This window comes from Gossypium hirsutum, chromosome D07 (assembly GCF_007990345.1).
Source record: "Gossypium hirsutum isolate 1008001.06 chromosome D07, Gossypium_hirsutum_v2.1, whole genome shotgun sequence".
In the NCBI taxonomy this organism is placed as follows: Eukaryota; Viridiplantae; Streptophyta; class Magnoliopsida; order Malvales; family Malvaceae; genus Gossypium; species Gossypium hirsutum.
The window spans coordinates 42,111,476-42,127,095 of NC_053443.1; the positions used below are offsets into that span (position 1 = coordinate 42,111,476).

A 15,620-nucleotide genomic window follows, 5' to 3' on the forward strand; every position below is an offset into this window, starting at 1 on the left:
AAGTTTTTACCGTCGATTCGTGCCAAACTTCAGCACCTGAGCCGCACCCTTGACTGGAGTTATTCGTAAGAATTCCAACTTCGTTTGGGGAGAGGAACAAGAAAAATCCTTTTTGAAAATTAAAGATTGTCTAACTCATGCACCGTTATTAGCTTTGCCTAATTTTGATAAAACCTTCGAGTTAGAATGTGATGCCTCAGGTTTAGGCATTGGAGCCGTGTTGATGCAAGATGGACGGCCTATTGCCTATTTTAGCGAGAAACTCAATGGTGCCGTCTTAAACTATCCGACTTATGACAAGGAGCTCTATTCGTTGATTCGAGCATTAGAGACGTGGCAACACTATCTTTGGCCCAAAGAATTCGTCATACATACCGATCACGAATCCTTGAAGTACTTAAAGGGTCAACACAAGTTGAATAAGCGGCATGCTAAGTGGGTAGAATTTCTCGAATCTTTTCCATATGTTATTAAATATAAAAAAGGTAAGGAAAACGTAGTGGCTGATGCACTATCTCGAAGGTATGCGTTGTTAAATATTTTGGATGCTAAGTTAATGGGGTTTGTATTTCTTAAAGATTTATATGTCAACGATGCTGACTTTAGTGAATTCTTTAGGTTATGCGCAAAGGGAGCTTACGAGAAGTACTATCGACATGATGGGTACTTGTTCCGAGAAGGAAAGCTTTGTATACCCCAAGGTTCCGTACGAGAAGTGTTGATCGAAGAATCTCATAGTGGAGGATTAATGGGGCACTTCGGAGTTGCAAAGACGTTAGCCATGCTCAACGAACATTTCTTTTGGCCTAAGATGCGACGAGATGTCGAACGGTTTTGTAATCGATGCATTGCATGCAAACGGGCTAAGTCACGAATTAAGCCCCATGGTTTGTATAAGCCATTGCCTATTCCCGAAACCCCTTGGTCTGATATCTCAATGGATTTCGTGCTAGGTTTACCGAGGAGTAAAAATGGCCGAGATTCAATATTTGTGGTTGTAGATAGGTTCTCAAAAATGGCTCATTTTATAGCATGTCATAAAACTGATGATGCCGTGAATATTGCTAATTTATTTTTCAAAGAAGTGGTCAAGTTGCATGGCATGCCTAGGACGATTGTGTCCGACCGAGACGCGAAGTTTCTTAGCCATTTTTGGAGGACACTATGGGGGCGCCTTGGAACGAAGTCGCTGTTTTCAACCACTTGCCATCCGCAAACGGACGGCCAAACCGAAGTGGTCAATCGGATTTTGTCTACATTGCTTCGAGCTATCATCCGGAAAAATTTGAAGGCTTGGGAAGAATGTTTACCACATGTGGAGTTTGCGTATAATCGAGCTATTCACTCAGCTACCAAATTTTCTCCTTTTGAAATCGTTTATGGTTTCAATCCGTTAACACCATTTGATTTAATGCCATTGCCTTCTAACCAATTTGTGCATGTAGATGGAAAGCGTAAAGCTGATTTCGTCAAGCAATTGCACCAACGAGTTCGAGAAAACATTGAGGCAAGGACCAAGAACTATGAACAACATGCTAACAAAGGTCGTAAACGAGTTGTGTTCGAGCCGGGAGATTGGGTGTGGTTGCATATGCGCAAGGAAAGATTTCCTATGCAACGACGATCTAAACTACTTCCGAGAGGGGATGGACCGTTTCAAGTCCTTGAACGAATTAATGACAATTCTTATAAATTGGACTTGCCTGGTGAATATAATGTTAGCGCGACTTTTAACGTTTCTGATTTGTCTCCGTTTGATGCAGATTCCGATTTGAGGACAAATCGTTCTGAAGAGAAGGGGAATGATGTGAGCTTGCCTACGAACCAAATGGAGAACGAACAAGAAGCTATTAAGCTGCCCATTGGTCCAATAACGCGAGCTAGAGCTAAACGATTTAAAGTTGCTATTTTAGCATTGGTGGAACGGATTGAGGAAAATGAAAGCAAAGAGCTTAAAGACGAGCTGAATATTTTCAACTTCTTTGAAGTTGAAATTCGTTCTAGCTAATTAAATTGCTGCTGGATTTTAAACCATTTAAATAAGCATTTAATTAAGTCTTATTACAGCTTATTAATATGTTTTTATTTAATATAAGTGTTTAATATGTCTTAATTTAGTTACATTAAAGATGTCTTGATTTCATTTAGTTTGTCTAAATTATTACATGTCTTAAATCTGTTCAACCGAATTTGTGTCATGCTTTATTAATATTTAAGTTGTTTCAATGTTAAATTAGGATGTTCACATTATGTATTTACTTAGTTCAGCTTAATTTGATTGAAATTAATTAAGTTCATGTGTGTTTTTAGGTACAGCCGAATTTGAAGATTCATTGGGTAGATTCATGCATGAAGATTCAATGGATGTGAAGATGCATGCATGTTGGGTTCAATGCACCAAATGATACATGCATGGACTATATTAAAGATGGTGTGCTGATTGTTGAAGTTCTCTAAGTGACCATTCGGCCAAAAGAGATGATTTTCCATTCTCCAAAGCTGCCATTTATTTCCTTCACATTGCTGGGTACTATTCGGTTCATGATGTTCACACCTTATGGTCATTCAAAACCGTCCATTCACACTTCCAAATGACTGTTCAAGTTGCTAATTAATGATGGTAATTTTTCAGCAAGAGTTGCTTCATTATTGACCTTATTAAACTCCATTGGCCGAATGTAGCTGCTGCCAATTTTCCAAGTTCGTTGAAGCTCTTCCTTGGTCTATATTCAGCCGAACATTGATTCAAGACCATTCATGGATCTTAGCTCAAAATTAGTTCAATGTTTACTTAGTTTTTAAGTATTGAACTTGACTATTCGGCTACTAGTCACTTAAGCTATAAATAGTTCTTGAATTTCTTGTAAAAGGACTTTTTGCCAAATTTCTGAATGAAATATAATTTTAGTGAGAAATTCACTCTCTTTATTCTCCAAAGCTCAAATTGACTTATCTTCAACGAGTGGCGTCAATCTGACTTTGTTCGAACTTATCACCCATTGGTGTGGCGTTCTTCATACCGTAGGTTCCTATTTTGCTAAATAGAGGGTCTCGGTTTTTATCCTATTTCCATTTCTTTCTTTGAAACCTTAAGCCCAGGTCCTTATTTGATAATAAGGGTTCGATCTTGTTTCATCGAATTACCCAGCAAACAACAACCCATCAAACTCCTTTGTTCCTAAAGCCATCCAACTTCAAACACCAAGACTTGAATTTGATTCAATTCCGACACTACCTAATTTCGATCGGGAAAGATTACGACTCGTCTTTACATCCGAAACGAGCTCGTATCAGCAAGTTTGATTTGATGAATATAAAGAGATTTGAATGTTTGTATCTATGGACACGAAAACCCTTTTGGTTTGACATGTTTGATTTACTAAAACACTTTGGCGTAAGTAATCAAACTCGTGTGTTCAAACCTGGAATTTATCGTTTTAGGTTGATATGTACGGAACTCAAGCATCCTAAATTTTATGCGGCAAATTTATGTCTGTTTGATGTTTGGCCTCTGAAATTTAAAGACACTATTTATAATTTAAAATTGTTCTTTGATCATTTTATGTGGCTGTACATGAAATTCATTTTTCATTTCGAAAAGGTAAGATCAACTCATGTTTTTGAACCTGGTATCGTTACATATGTTAAATATGTGAATAGTGTTTTAGCCTGTTCCTTTGAGTTCAACGTCTATGGAGACATTACCCTCTTTCAGCATTATGAACCCAACACTTCGAAAAGTGCAAGTTGCCTTTGTGTTTACCCTTCGTTTCAGGTTTTTCAAGGATTGTGTAATGAGCTTCGACTTCAATACCTTCTCAAGGAGAAAAGGTTCACTTTGATTGAAAAAGGTAAAATTGATTCTCAATTTTCCACTCCTAAAGGTGAATCAGGTATGAATTCTGATGTTATGCGACCATCTTTTCTTAAGTCGAATGTAACTAAAATTTTGAAGACACCTTGATTGCTGAAAATCGCTTGAATCCTGTTGTGGTTAATTATTTGATTTTGCTTGATGATGATAAATCCATTTTGAGTAATGATAAGACGATTTTTCTCTTTGGAAAATGTGATGAATTCATTGTTGAGAACAAAACCAAACGACAATTGCGAGTGCCAAACATGCGAAATCATGAATCATATGAAACTTTTCATTTGTGTGTTTGTGATGAAGATTTAAATTTCATGTCTCCTTACTTGCATTCCATTTACTTGAACAATGACTTGTGGAAGCAAATTGAAAGGTTCGAATGCTTAAAAACATATTTGTCTTTGTCTCGACCATTTGATGAGTTATGGATATGGAAGGAGTTTTGTCCATATGATTGTAAGAATGATGTTTTAAATTTGCCTTTTTACATGACTCATACTTGTCTTGTTATGACCATACATGATCCACATAGTTGTTCTGATCATTTCTTGATGATTGAAGATTGTCTATTTTCATTGATTCATTTGCCATCACTAATGCCGAATATTGTGAGTTCTTTTGCAAAGGCTTATGAACGACTAATTGTTCCATTCATTCAAGGAGAGTTGCATAAGACGGATTATTTTCTAGAGAACACACAGCTCGACTTGAGGACAAGTCGTTTTGAAGAAGGGGGGATGATGTGACCACGTCCCAAGCACCACCAAGCTTGAATCTTGTTTCCCTCGAGCTCCCAAAGGGACCAATGACTCGAGTTAGGTCCAAGCAAATTCATGAAGCTATTTTAGCTTTATTGTTCAAGTTTTGGAAGGAGAATCAGCTCGTTGAAGATGGGAAAGCTCGATCCAACTCCTTGAAGAAACCATGCACCTTAGTGCAAGCTAATTTCAGCTCAATTCTAGCTCCCTTAGCTCAATCCGACTTCAATCAGCTCACTTGAGCTCAATTCCACCTATTTGAGCTCAATTTAGCTTCTTTCCAGCTCGTTAATTTTATTATTTGAATAATTTGAGTGATAGTTTTATTTTAATTATTTTTACTACAGCTCATAACTGAATTTTTTAGCTCAATTCAGCTCATCAAGAATTTTGACTATCATTGAGCTAGTCGAATTTATTATTAATTATATTTTATTTATGTCTTTATTTTAATTTGTTAAATATGTCTTGATATTATTTAATTTAAGCCGAATGTACCTTGAATCTAATTTGTTTATATCTTTTGTAGGTACATCCACATGTGGGAACACAATTAATGAGGATTCATGAACATTTCTGGTTCAATGTATGTTCGGGTACATGCATGACTACCTACAACGAATGGTTGCCTTAAAGATGATGCATGAATGATTCAATACAATGAATGGAAGAGTGCATGAATATCCACCTACATGCATCGGTTGCTGACCATTGAATTTCCTATGCACCTATTCGGCCAAAAGACATCTTTTGAAGTGTCCATTCACACCTTGGCCGAATCTAGACAAAGCTATTGGCATCCCATGCATTCATCAGCCCTCAAGTACATTTCCTTACTCATGAAGTTGGCCATTGAACATCCATACAGCCGAATTTGGACATCACTTTTAATGGATACATTTCTAGTTTAGTTTTACACATTTAAAGCCGAATTACTTAGTCTTTAAGCTTGTTTAGTATGACTATTCAGCTATCATCTGAACTCTATAAATAGTTCATTTCTCTTTGTAAAAAGGTTAGACAATTCTAATTATTAAACTTGATTGTGAGGTTTCCTCCTATCCTATTTCGTACGAGTCTCGTTCTGACTTATCTAGCTCGCTAGTGGCGTCAACCCGACTCTTTGAACTTATCACCATCCTGGTGTGGCGTTCATCCACCTTTTTATACCTTTGGTTCCTACCTCTCTATAGGCAACGGGTCAAGGTCCATCTTCGACTTCCATTAAACCCACCTTAAGCAATATAAGTCCCGGGCAATACTTTACATGGTATTGAATCGTTCTTCACTTGAGTTCAATTTCCATTCCATTTTATCTATCTACTTAAACTTTGTTTTCTTTGTTAAACCGAACCTATCCATTCTCCAAACCAAGCCATTTTTGAACCCTTTTAATTACTTCCGCTTAAAACAACTCCATAAAGTTATCTCCATTCGACATCAACCAATACTTCTCGTCGACGATCGGGCAACTTAAGTGAACTCGACTCCATCAACCGAGCCAGATCACATCAGTTTCCATTGAAGAAAAAGGTAATACCAATTTCTATTTTTGATCCCGGCATTGATTCATATGTTGTTCTTTTGAGTTTCTTTGCTCAAGTTGTGACTAAAATCTTGAAAAGTTCTTTTGTGTTTAACCTTCATTGTGTCACTAATTTGTTTTATTGTTTTATAGGTGGCGTTGTTAGGTGGTACCCTCCTAAAGAGGGAGGGCATGCAAATAACCTACTTTCTTGTCGAGCCGTATATGATTCACACGTTCTTGAAAGTGACTTTGTCAGGTTTATGACCAACGAGGTTTGTGACCTTGAGAGGTTTGTCGCGAGCAAATGGCCCGATTTGAGGACAAATCATTTTCAAGAGGGAGGGTATGATGCGATCCCGGTCGCATCATGTTATGACACAACTCGATGCTACCGAGATTGGCCCAAACTGGAGGGGCCCAAGTGCAAAATGAAGTTTTTAATTTTAGTTTGTGATACGAGCTCATTTCGGATGTAAAGACGAGTCGTAATCTTTCCTGATCGAAATTAGGTAGTGTCGGAATTGAATCAAATTCAAGTCTTGGTGTTTGAAGTTGGATGGCTTTAGGAACAAAGGAGTTTGATGGGTTGTTGTTTGCTGGGTAATTCGTTGAAACAAGATCGAACCCTTATTATCAAATAAGGACCCGGGCTTAAGGTTTCAAAGAAAGAAATGGAAATAGGATAAAAACTGAGACCCTCTATTTAGCAAAATAGGAACCTACGGTATGAAGAACGCCACACCAATGGGTGATAAGTTCGAACAAAGTCAGATTGACGCCACTCGTTGAAGATAAGTCAATTTGAGCTTTGGAGAATAAAGAGAGTGAATTTCTCACTAAAATTATATTTCATTCAGAAATTTGGCAAAAAGTCCTTTTACAAGAAATTCAAGAACTATTTATAGCTTAAGTGACTAGTAGCCGAATAGTCAAGTTCAATACTTAAAAACTAAGTAAACATTGAACTAATTTTGAGCTAAGATCCATGAATGGTCTTGAATCAATGTTCGGCTGAATATAGACCAAGGAAGAGCTTCAACGAACTTGGAAAATTAGCAGCAGCTACATTCGACCAATGGAGTTTAATAAGGTCAATAATGAAGCAACTCTTGCTGAAAAATTACCATCATTAATTAGCAACTTGAACAGTCATTTGGAAGTGTGAATGGACGGTTTTGAATGACCATAAGGTGTGAACATCATGAACCGAAGAGTACCCAGCAATGTGAAGGAAATAAATGGCAGCTTTGGAGAATGGAAAATCATCTCTTTTGGCCGAATGGTCACTTAGAGAACTTCAACAATCAGCACACCATCTTTAATATAGTCCATGCATGTATCATTTGGTGCATTGAACCCAACATGCATGCATCTTCACATCCATTGAATCTTCATGCATGAATCTGCCCAATGAATCTTCAAATTCGGCTGTACCTAAAAACACACATGAACTTAATTAATTTCAATCAAATTAAGCTGAACTAAGTAAATACATAATGTGAACATCCTAATTTAACATTGAAACAACTTAAATATTAATAAAGCATGACACAAATTCGGTTGAACAGATTTAAGACATGTAATAATTTAGACAAACTAAATGAAATCAAGACATCTTTAATGTAACTAAATTAAGACATATTAAACACTTATATTAAATAAAAACATATTAATAAGCTGTAATAAGACTTAATTAAATGCTTATTTAAATGGTTTAAAATCCAGCAGCAATTTAATTAGCTAGAACGAATTTCAACTTCAAAGAAGTTGAAAATATTCAGCTCGTCTTTAAGCTCTTTGCTTTCATTTTCCTCAATCCGTTCCACCAATGCTAAAATAGCAACTTTAAATCGTTTAGCTCTAGCTCGCGTTATTGGACCAATGGGCAGCTTAATAGCTTCTTGTTCGTTCTCCATTTGGTTCGTAGGCAAGCTCACATCATTCCCCTCCTCTTCAGAACGATTTGTCCTCAAATCGGAATCTGCATCAAACGGAGACAAATCAGAAACGTTAAAAGTCGCGCTAACATTATATTCACCAGGCAAGTCCAATTTATAAGAATTGTCATTAATTCGTTCAAGGACTTGAAACGGTCCATCCCCTCTCGGAAGTAGTTTAGATCGTCGTTGCATAGGAAATCTTTCCTTGCGCATATGCAACCACACCCAATCTCCCGGCTCGAACACAACTCGTTTACGACCTTTGTTAGCATGTTGTTCATAGTTCTTGGTCCTTGCCTCAATGTTTTCTCGAACTCGTTGGTGCAATTGCTTGACGAAATCAGCTTTACGCTTTCCATCTACATGCACAAATTGGTTAGAATGCAATGGCATTAAATCAAATGGTGTTAACGGATTGAAACCATAAACGATTTCAAAAGGAGAAAATTTGGTAGCTGAGTGAATAGCTCGATTATACGCAAACTCCACATGTGGTAAACATTCTTCCCAAGCCTTCAAAATTTTCCGGATGATAGCTCGAAGCAATGTAGACAAAATCCGATTGACCACTTCGGTTTGGCCGTCCGTTTGCGGATGGCAAGTGGTTGAAAACAGCAACTTCGTTCCAAGGCGCCCCCATAGTGTCCTCCAAAAATGGCTAAGAAACTTCGCGTCTCGGTCGGACACAATCGTCCTAGGCATGCCATGCAACCTGACCACTTCTTTGAAAAATAAATTAGCAATATTCACGGCATCATCAGTTTTATGACATGCTATAAAATGAGCCATTTTTGAGAACCTATCTACAACCACAAATATTGAATCTCGGCCATTTTTACTCCTCGGTAAACCTAGCACGAAATCCATTGAGATATCAGACCAAGGGGTTTCGGGAATAGGCAATGGCTTATACAAACCATGGGGCTTAATTCGTGACTTAGCCCGTTTGCATGCAATGCATCGATTACAAAACCGTTCGACATCTCGTCGCATCTTAGGCCAAAAGAAATGTTCGTTGAGCATGGCTAACGTCTTTGCAACTCTGAAGTGCCCCATTAATCCTCCACTATGAGATTCTTCGATCAACACTTCTCGTACGGAACCTTGGGGTATACAAAGCTTTCCTTCTCGGAACAAGTACCCATCATGTCGATAGTACTTCTCGTAAGCTCCCTTTGCGCATAACCTAAAGAATTCACTAAAGTCAGCATCGTTGACATATAAATCTTTAAGAAATACAAACCCCATTAACTTAGCATCCAAAATATTTAACAACGCATACCTTCGAGATAGTGCATCAGCCACTACGTTTTCCTTACCTTTTTTATATTTAATAACATATGGAAAAGATTCGAGAAATTCTACCCACTTAGCATGCCGCTTATTCAACTTGTGTTGACCCTTTAAGTACTTCAAGGATTCGTGATCGGTATGTATGACGAATTCTTTGGGCCAAAGATAGTGTTGCCACGTCTCTAAGGCTCGAATCAACGAATAGAGCTCCTTGTCATAAGTCGGATAGTTTAAGACGGCACCATTGAGTTTCTCGCTAAAATAGGCAATAGGCCGTCCATCTTGCATCAACACGGCTCTAATGCCTAAACCTGAGGCATCACATTCTAACTCGAAGGTTTTATCAAAATTAGGCAAAGCTAATAACGGTGCATGAGTTAGACAATCTTTAATTTTCAAAAAGGATTTTTCTTGTTCCTCTCCCCAAACGAAGTTGGAATTCTTACGAATAACTCCAGTCAAGGGTGCGGCTAAGGTGCTGAAGTTTGGCACGAATCGACGGTAAAAACTTGCTAATCCATGGAAACTTCGGACTTGGGAGACATTCGTCGGACGGGGCCATTCTTGGATCGCCTTGACCTTCTCTTGATCGACTTCAAGGCCCTCCGAACTAACAACGAAACCTAAAAACACAACCTTGTTAGTGCAAAATTCACATTTCTTTAAATTAGCATACAAAGTTTCTTTCCTCAATACTTCCAAAACAGCCTTCAAATGTAAAACATGATCATCTAAATTTTTACTATAAACTAATATATCATCGAAATATACGACGCAAAATCTACCAATAAAAGGTCTTAGAACGTGATTCATAAGCCTCATGAACGTGCTTGGGGCGTTCGTTAAGCCAAATGGCATAACGAGCCATTCGTAAAGCCCATGCTTCGTTTTAAACGTAGTCTTCCATTCATCACCCTCACGCATCCGTATTTGGTGATAACCACTCTTAAGATCAATTTTTGAAAACAGACTTGCGCCACTTAGCTCATTAAGCATATCATCCAATCGTGGTATAGGATGACGATACTTGATAGTTATCTTGTTTATAGCACGGTAGTCCACGCACATCCTCCACGTTCCATCCTTTTTCGGGACAAGCAAAACAGGCACGGCGCATGGACTAAGGCTTTCGCGCACATAGCCCTTTTCAAGGAGTTCATTTACTTGCTTTTGTAATTCTTTCGTCTCTTCAGGATTGCTCCGGTAAGCAGGTCGGTTTGGAATCGCGGCTCCCGGCACAAGATCTATTTGGTGTTCGATTCCACGAATAGGTGGTAACCCACTCGGGATTTCTTCCGGGAATACGTCTCGAAATTCCTGCAACACAGACAAAATAGAAGAGGGCAACTTATCATCAAATTCGTTAGTGCCAAGCAAGCTCTCCTTGTACAAAAGAACCAATAATGGTTGTTTCAATAACATCGATTTTCGAACTTCTCTCTCTTTTACAAACAAATTCTTTTTTTCATTTTCATCACTCGTTTCTTTTTCTTTTGAATCACTCTCTCTTTTTTATCACTCATCTTTTTGTTTTTCTTCTTTTCTTCACTCTTTTCTTTATGCTTTTCATTTTTTTGCTCTCTCTCGATTTCTTTTGATTTTTCAATCGAACTCCTCATTTTGAGTTGATCTTCATACACTTGTTTCGGTGATAATGGAGCTAACGTCACCATTCGTCCCATGTGTTTGAAAGAGTATCAGTTTGTATATCCGTCATGAATCGCTCGCTTGTCGAATTGCCAAGGCCGCCCCAAAAGAAGATGCCCCGCATGCATTGGTACGACGTCACACATAACTTCATCTTGATACTTCCCAATTGTAAACGAAATCAACACTTGCTTCGTTACCTTCAATTCTCCACCATCGTTAAGCCATTGGAGTTTATACGGATGGGGATGTTTAATGGTGGCCAATCCGAGTTTCTCCACCATCATTGAACTTGCCACATTTGTACAACTTCCCCCATCAATTATAACGCAACAAATCTTACCTTGCACTTGACATCGCGTATGAAAAATGTTTTCGCGTTGTTGATCGTTTTCGGCACCTTGCAAAGTAAGGCTTCTCTTCACCACCAATATTTCTCCATTTTCGGCTTGTTCAACATCTTCTTCATCTTCGGTTTGTTCAATGGCCTCCTTCTCTTGTTCACTTTCAGATTCAATCTCGCCATCGTCTCGAACAAACATCACATTCCGATTTGGACATTGGCTCGCGATGTGGCCCCTTCCAAGGCATTTGAAACATTTTATGTCTCGAGATCGACTTGGTTGGGCTTCCATCTTTCCTTTACTCGTTTCGGCAATCGGTTTGTTGAACTTGGTGGCACCACTTACTTCTTTGTTTCGGCTTGGTATGTCACGTTTGTTGGTCCCTTGCCCCCACCTAGGCATAGAAGAAGTGTTAGAGAATGTTCGTGACGTACCTTTTCTTTTTAGTTGTTTTTCGACCTTTATGGCCATATGGACCATATCAATAACCTCAACATAGTGGTGTAGTTCGACGATATTTGCGATATCTCGGTTAAGGCCGGCGAGAAATCGAGCCATGGTGGCTTCTCGATCTTCCTCCACATCGGCGCGGATCATGGCCACTTCCATTTCTTTGTAATAATCCTCCACGCTTCGTTGGCCTTGAGTTAAGCTTTGGAGCTTTTGATACAACTCCCGGTGATAGTAAGCAGGAATAAAACGCTTTCTCATTATTGCTTTCATTTCCGCCCATGTAGACACGGGACGTTCTCCATTGCGTCTTCGGCTCAACGTGAGTTGATCCCACCATATTATGGCATAGTCGGAGAATTCTATAGCAGCTAACTTCACCTTTTTGCTTTCCGAGTAATTGTGGCACTCGAAAACTAATTCCACCTTCTTCTCCCATTCAAGATAGGCCTCGGGATCCGATCTTCCTTGAAAAGCAGGAATCGCCATTTTAATATTCTTTAAATCATCATCGGGCCTCTCTCAATCTCTTTGTTCTCGTGCTCGATGACCTCGTCTCCTTGCACTTTGTCGTGAACCTCGATCACTTTCATCATCACTTTGTTCATATAGATCATTTGCATGTTGCCATGGACGTTCTCGCTCTCTTCTCGGAATAGGAGGGGTGTTCGCACGTTGGCTTTGTGATGTGATCCGGCCCAAGTTAATCGAGTCGTTTCACAAAGTTGCCCGATCGTCTACGAGGAGTAGTTGGAGTTGTCAAATTGGGTGATTTAGGCTAAGGGTTGCGGAAGCTTGAGAGGTTTAGATGAGTGGTTGGTGTTGATAATTTGGTTTAGAATAGAAACAAGGTAGGTTAGAAAAAGGTAATTGATGGAGATGGAAAAATAAAACTTAAACGTCAAGAATGTTCAATACTAAAAAGTATTGCCCGAGTCTTATATTGCTTAAGGTGAAATTTTGATGAAGGATAGAAGCGGACCTTGACCCGTTACCTATATGGAGGTAAGAACCAAAGGTATAGGAAGATGGTTGAACGCCACACCGATTCGGTGATAAGTTCAATGGAGTTCGGATTGACACCACTAGCAAGCTAGATAAGTCGCTTCGAGACTCGAACGAAAGAAGAGAGGAGGTAACCTCACAAGAACAATAGTTCATTCAAAAGTTTGACAAAAAGTCCTTTACAATTGAAATAACCAACTATTTATACTAGTATCTTATGCTAGCCGAATAGTCCATTCATGAACTTAACAATTAAGTAATGTACCTAATTAAAACATGAAACTTCTAGAAAAATGTCCAATGATGTTCTTGTCCATGTTCGGCCGAATGGGAGGTGAGTGGTTAGCTTCATGAATATGCATTGATGTACTTGGATAAATGTTCTTCATGCATGCATGGCTAGATTCGGCTAACTCCTTTAATGGAGCCTTTAATTCATGTTGTTTCACCATGAGTGGCTTAATTAAATGAAGCTTCATGAAGGATCAAACTTGGTGTGAACAAGGAGCTTGAGTAGACTCTTGTGTGTGAACATCCAACTAAATGGTCATCATGGTGTGAACACAAGGTGTGAACACATGATCAATACATGAACCGTCCAATGCATGGTCCATCATTAATTTGATCCATGAATCTTCAAATACATGAATGACCATCATGAACATGCAAATGCCTCTTGATTGCCGTCCATTGAACCTTTCTATGCATGCACCTTGCATTAATTCCTTACATGCATGTGCCGTCCAAAGGGATGTACCTTCACATTCATTGAATCTACATGCATGAATCTGCCCAATGTATCTTCAAATTTGGGTGCACCTACATAAGACAAATGAACTTAATTAAAACATAATGTGAACATCCTAATTAACATTGAGACAACTTAAATATTAACAAATCATAACACATAAATTCGGCTGGACAAATTTAAAACATGTAATAATTTAGACAAATTAAATGACATCTAGACACCTTTAATTCAGCCAAATCAAGACATATTAAACACTTGTAATAAATTAAGACATATTTAAAAGCTGTAATGAAACTTATTTACATGCTTATTTAAATGGTCTAAAACTCCAGCAAATAAAATTAATTTAGCTAAAAGCTAATAATGAGCTGAATTGAATTTAAACCAAGCTCAAACGAGCTGAATTAAGCTCATGTGAGCTAAAATAAAATTCGGTGAGCTGAACCAAGCTAAATGGAGCTTGAGGAGCTGAATTCAAGCTGAAATCAAGGGCATCCTTGACCAGGGTCATATCACTTTGTTCCTCCATTTGTTCCATTCGTTCATTGAGAGAATCGAATTGAGGTTGGAACAGACGAGAGATTTCTCGTACGATTGCTTGGACTTGGAGATCGGGCACTCCACCTCCGGGAACGTTTCTCCTCGGTTGAAGGTTTACTCCTCCACCAGCAGCATTCGAAGCTCCCCGGACTCCTAGACATGTTTAAAATAAGAACAAAATATTTCCTCACCACAAAAACCTCACAAATTCGCTCACAAGAAAAAAATTCACTCCTCTCGTGTTTCACTCTATTTTCGGCTTTTATCTTGATGTACTCTCTTGCCTTTTACCTCTCAAATCTAACTCTCGATATTCTAAAAAGCTACCTTAGACTTATCCCACTTGTGGGTCGGCTTCAAAGGCTAAACAAAGGAAAATCGTATGGTTTAGGGTAGGCTCGAAAGAAAGAAAGGTTTAAAGATGTGGCGTATAAAATGAATTCACGAATTGAAATTTTTTTTTAATAGTGTGAAATTTCACTCAAAGGGGTATAAAAGGGTGTATAATATGATTTCGGAAAAATTTTTGTTGAAGAGTTTCCAGACTCTTTTTTTTTACGAATATTTCACGTTCTTTTCGTATGCACCTAGACCGTATGCAATTTTTTTTCCAATTTTTTTCCTTCTTTTTTTTTTCGGATTTTTTTTTCGAAACTTTTTTTTTATCTTTTTTTTTTGAAGCTACGATTTACGTACCTAATTTAGCTAGCTCTGATACCAACTGATACGAGCTCGTTTCGGATGTAAAGACGAGTCGTAATCTTTCCCGATCAAATTAGGTAGTGTCGGAATTGAATCAAATTCAAGTCTTGGTGTTTGAAGTTGGATGGCTTTAGGAACAAAGGAGTTTGATGGGTTGTTGTTTGCTGGTAATTCGATGAAACAAGATCGACCTTATTATCAATAGGACCGGGCTTAAGGTTTCAAGAAGAATGGAAATAGGATAAAACCGAGACCTCTATTAGCAAATAGGAACTACGGTATGAAGACGCCACACCAATGGTGATAAGTTCGAACAAAGTCAGATTGACGCCACTCGTTGAAGATAAGTCAATTTGAGCTTTGGAGAATAAAGAGAGTGAATTTCTCACTAAATTATATTTCATTCAGAAATTTGGCAAAAAGTCCTTTTACAAGAAATTCAAGAACTATTTATAGCTTAAGTGACTAGTAGCCGAATAGTCAAGTTCAATACTTAAAAACTAAGTAAACATTGAACTAATTTTGAGCTAAGATCCATGAATGGTCTTGAATCAATGTTCGGCTGAATATAGACCAAGGAAGAGCTTCAACGAACTTGGAAAATTGGCAGCAGCTACATTCGGCCAATGGAGTTTAATAGGTCAATAATGAAGCAACTCTTGCTGAAAAATTACCATCATTAATTAGCAACTTGAACAGTCATTTGGAAGTGTGATGACGGTTTGAATGACCATAAGGTGTGAACATCATGAACAATAGTACCACAATGTGAATAAATGCTTGGAGAATGA

The 15,620-nt window shown here is 38.3% G+C and overlaps 1 protein-coding gene across 1 annotated transcript; it reads right to left on the reverse strand.

Annotated features, from left to right (window-relative positions):
- Positions 1–8,205: 8,205 nt before the first annotated feature.
- On the reverse strand, positions 8,206–12,224 carry LOC121219488 (uncharacterized; the record flags this gene model as incomplete). The annotated part of the gene is made up of 5 exons (XM_041097736.1): positions 8,206–8,334; positions 8,467–9,245; positions 9,378–10,013; positions 10,443–10,707; positions 11,115–12,224. Coding segments are annotated over 5 exons (2,919 nt in total), but the record flags the coding sequence as incomplete, so codon positions are not given.
- Between the last annotated feature and the right edge of the window lie 3,396 nt (positions 12,225–15,620).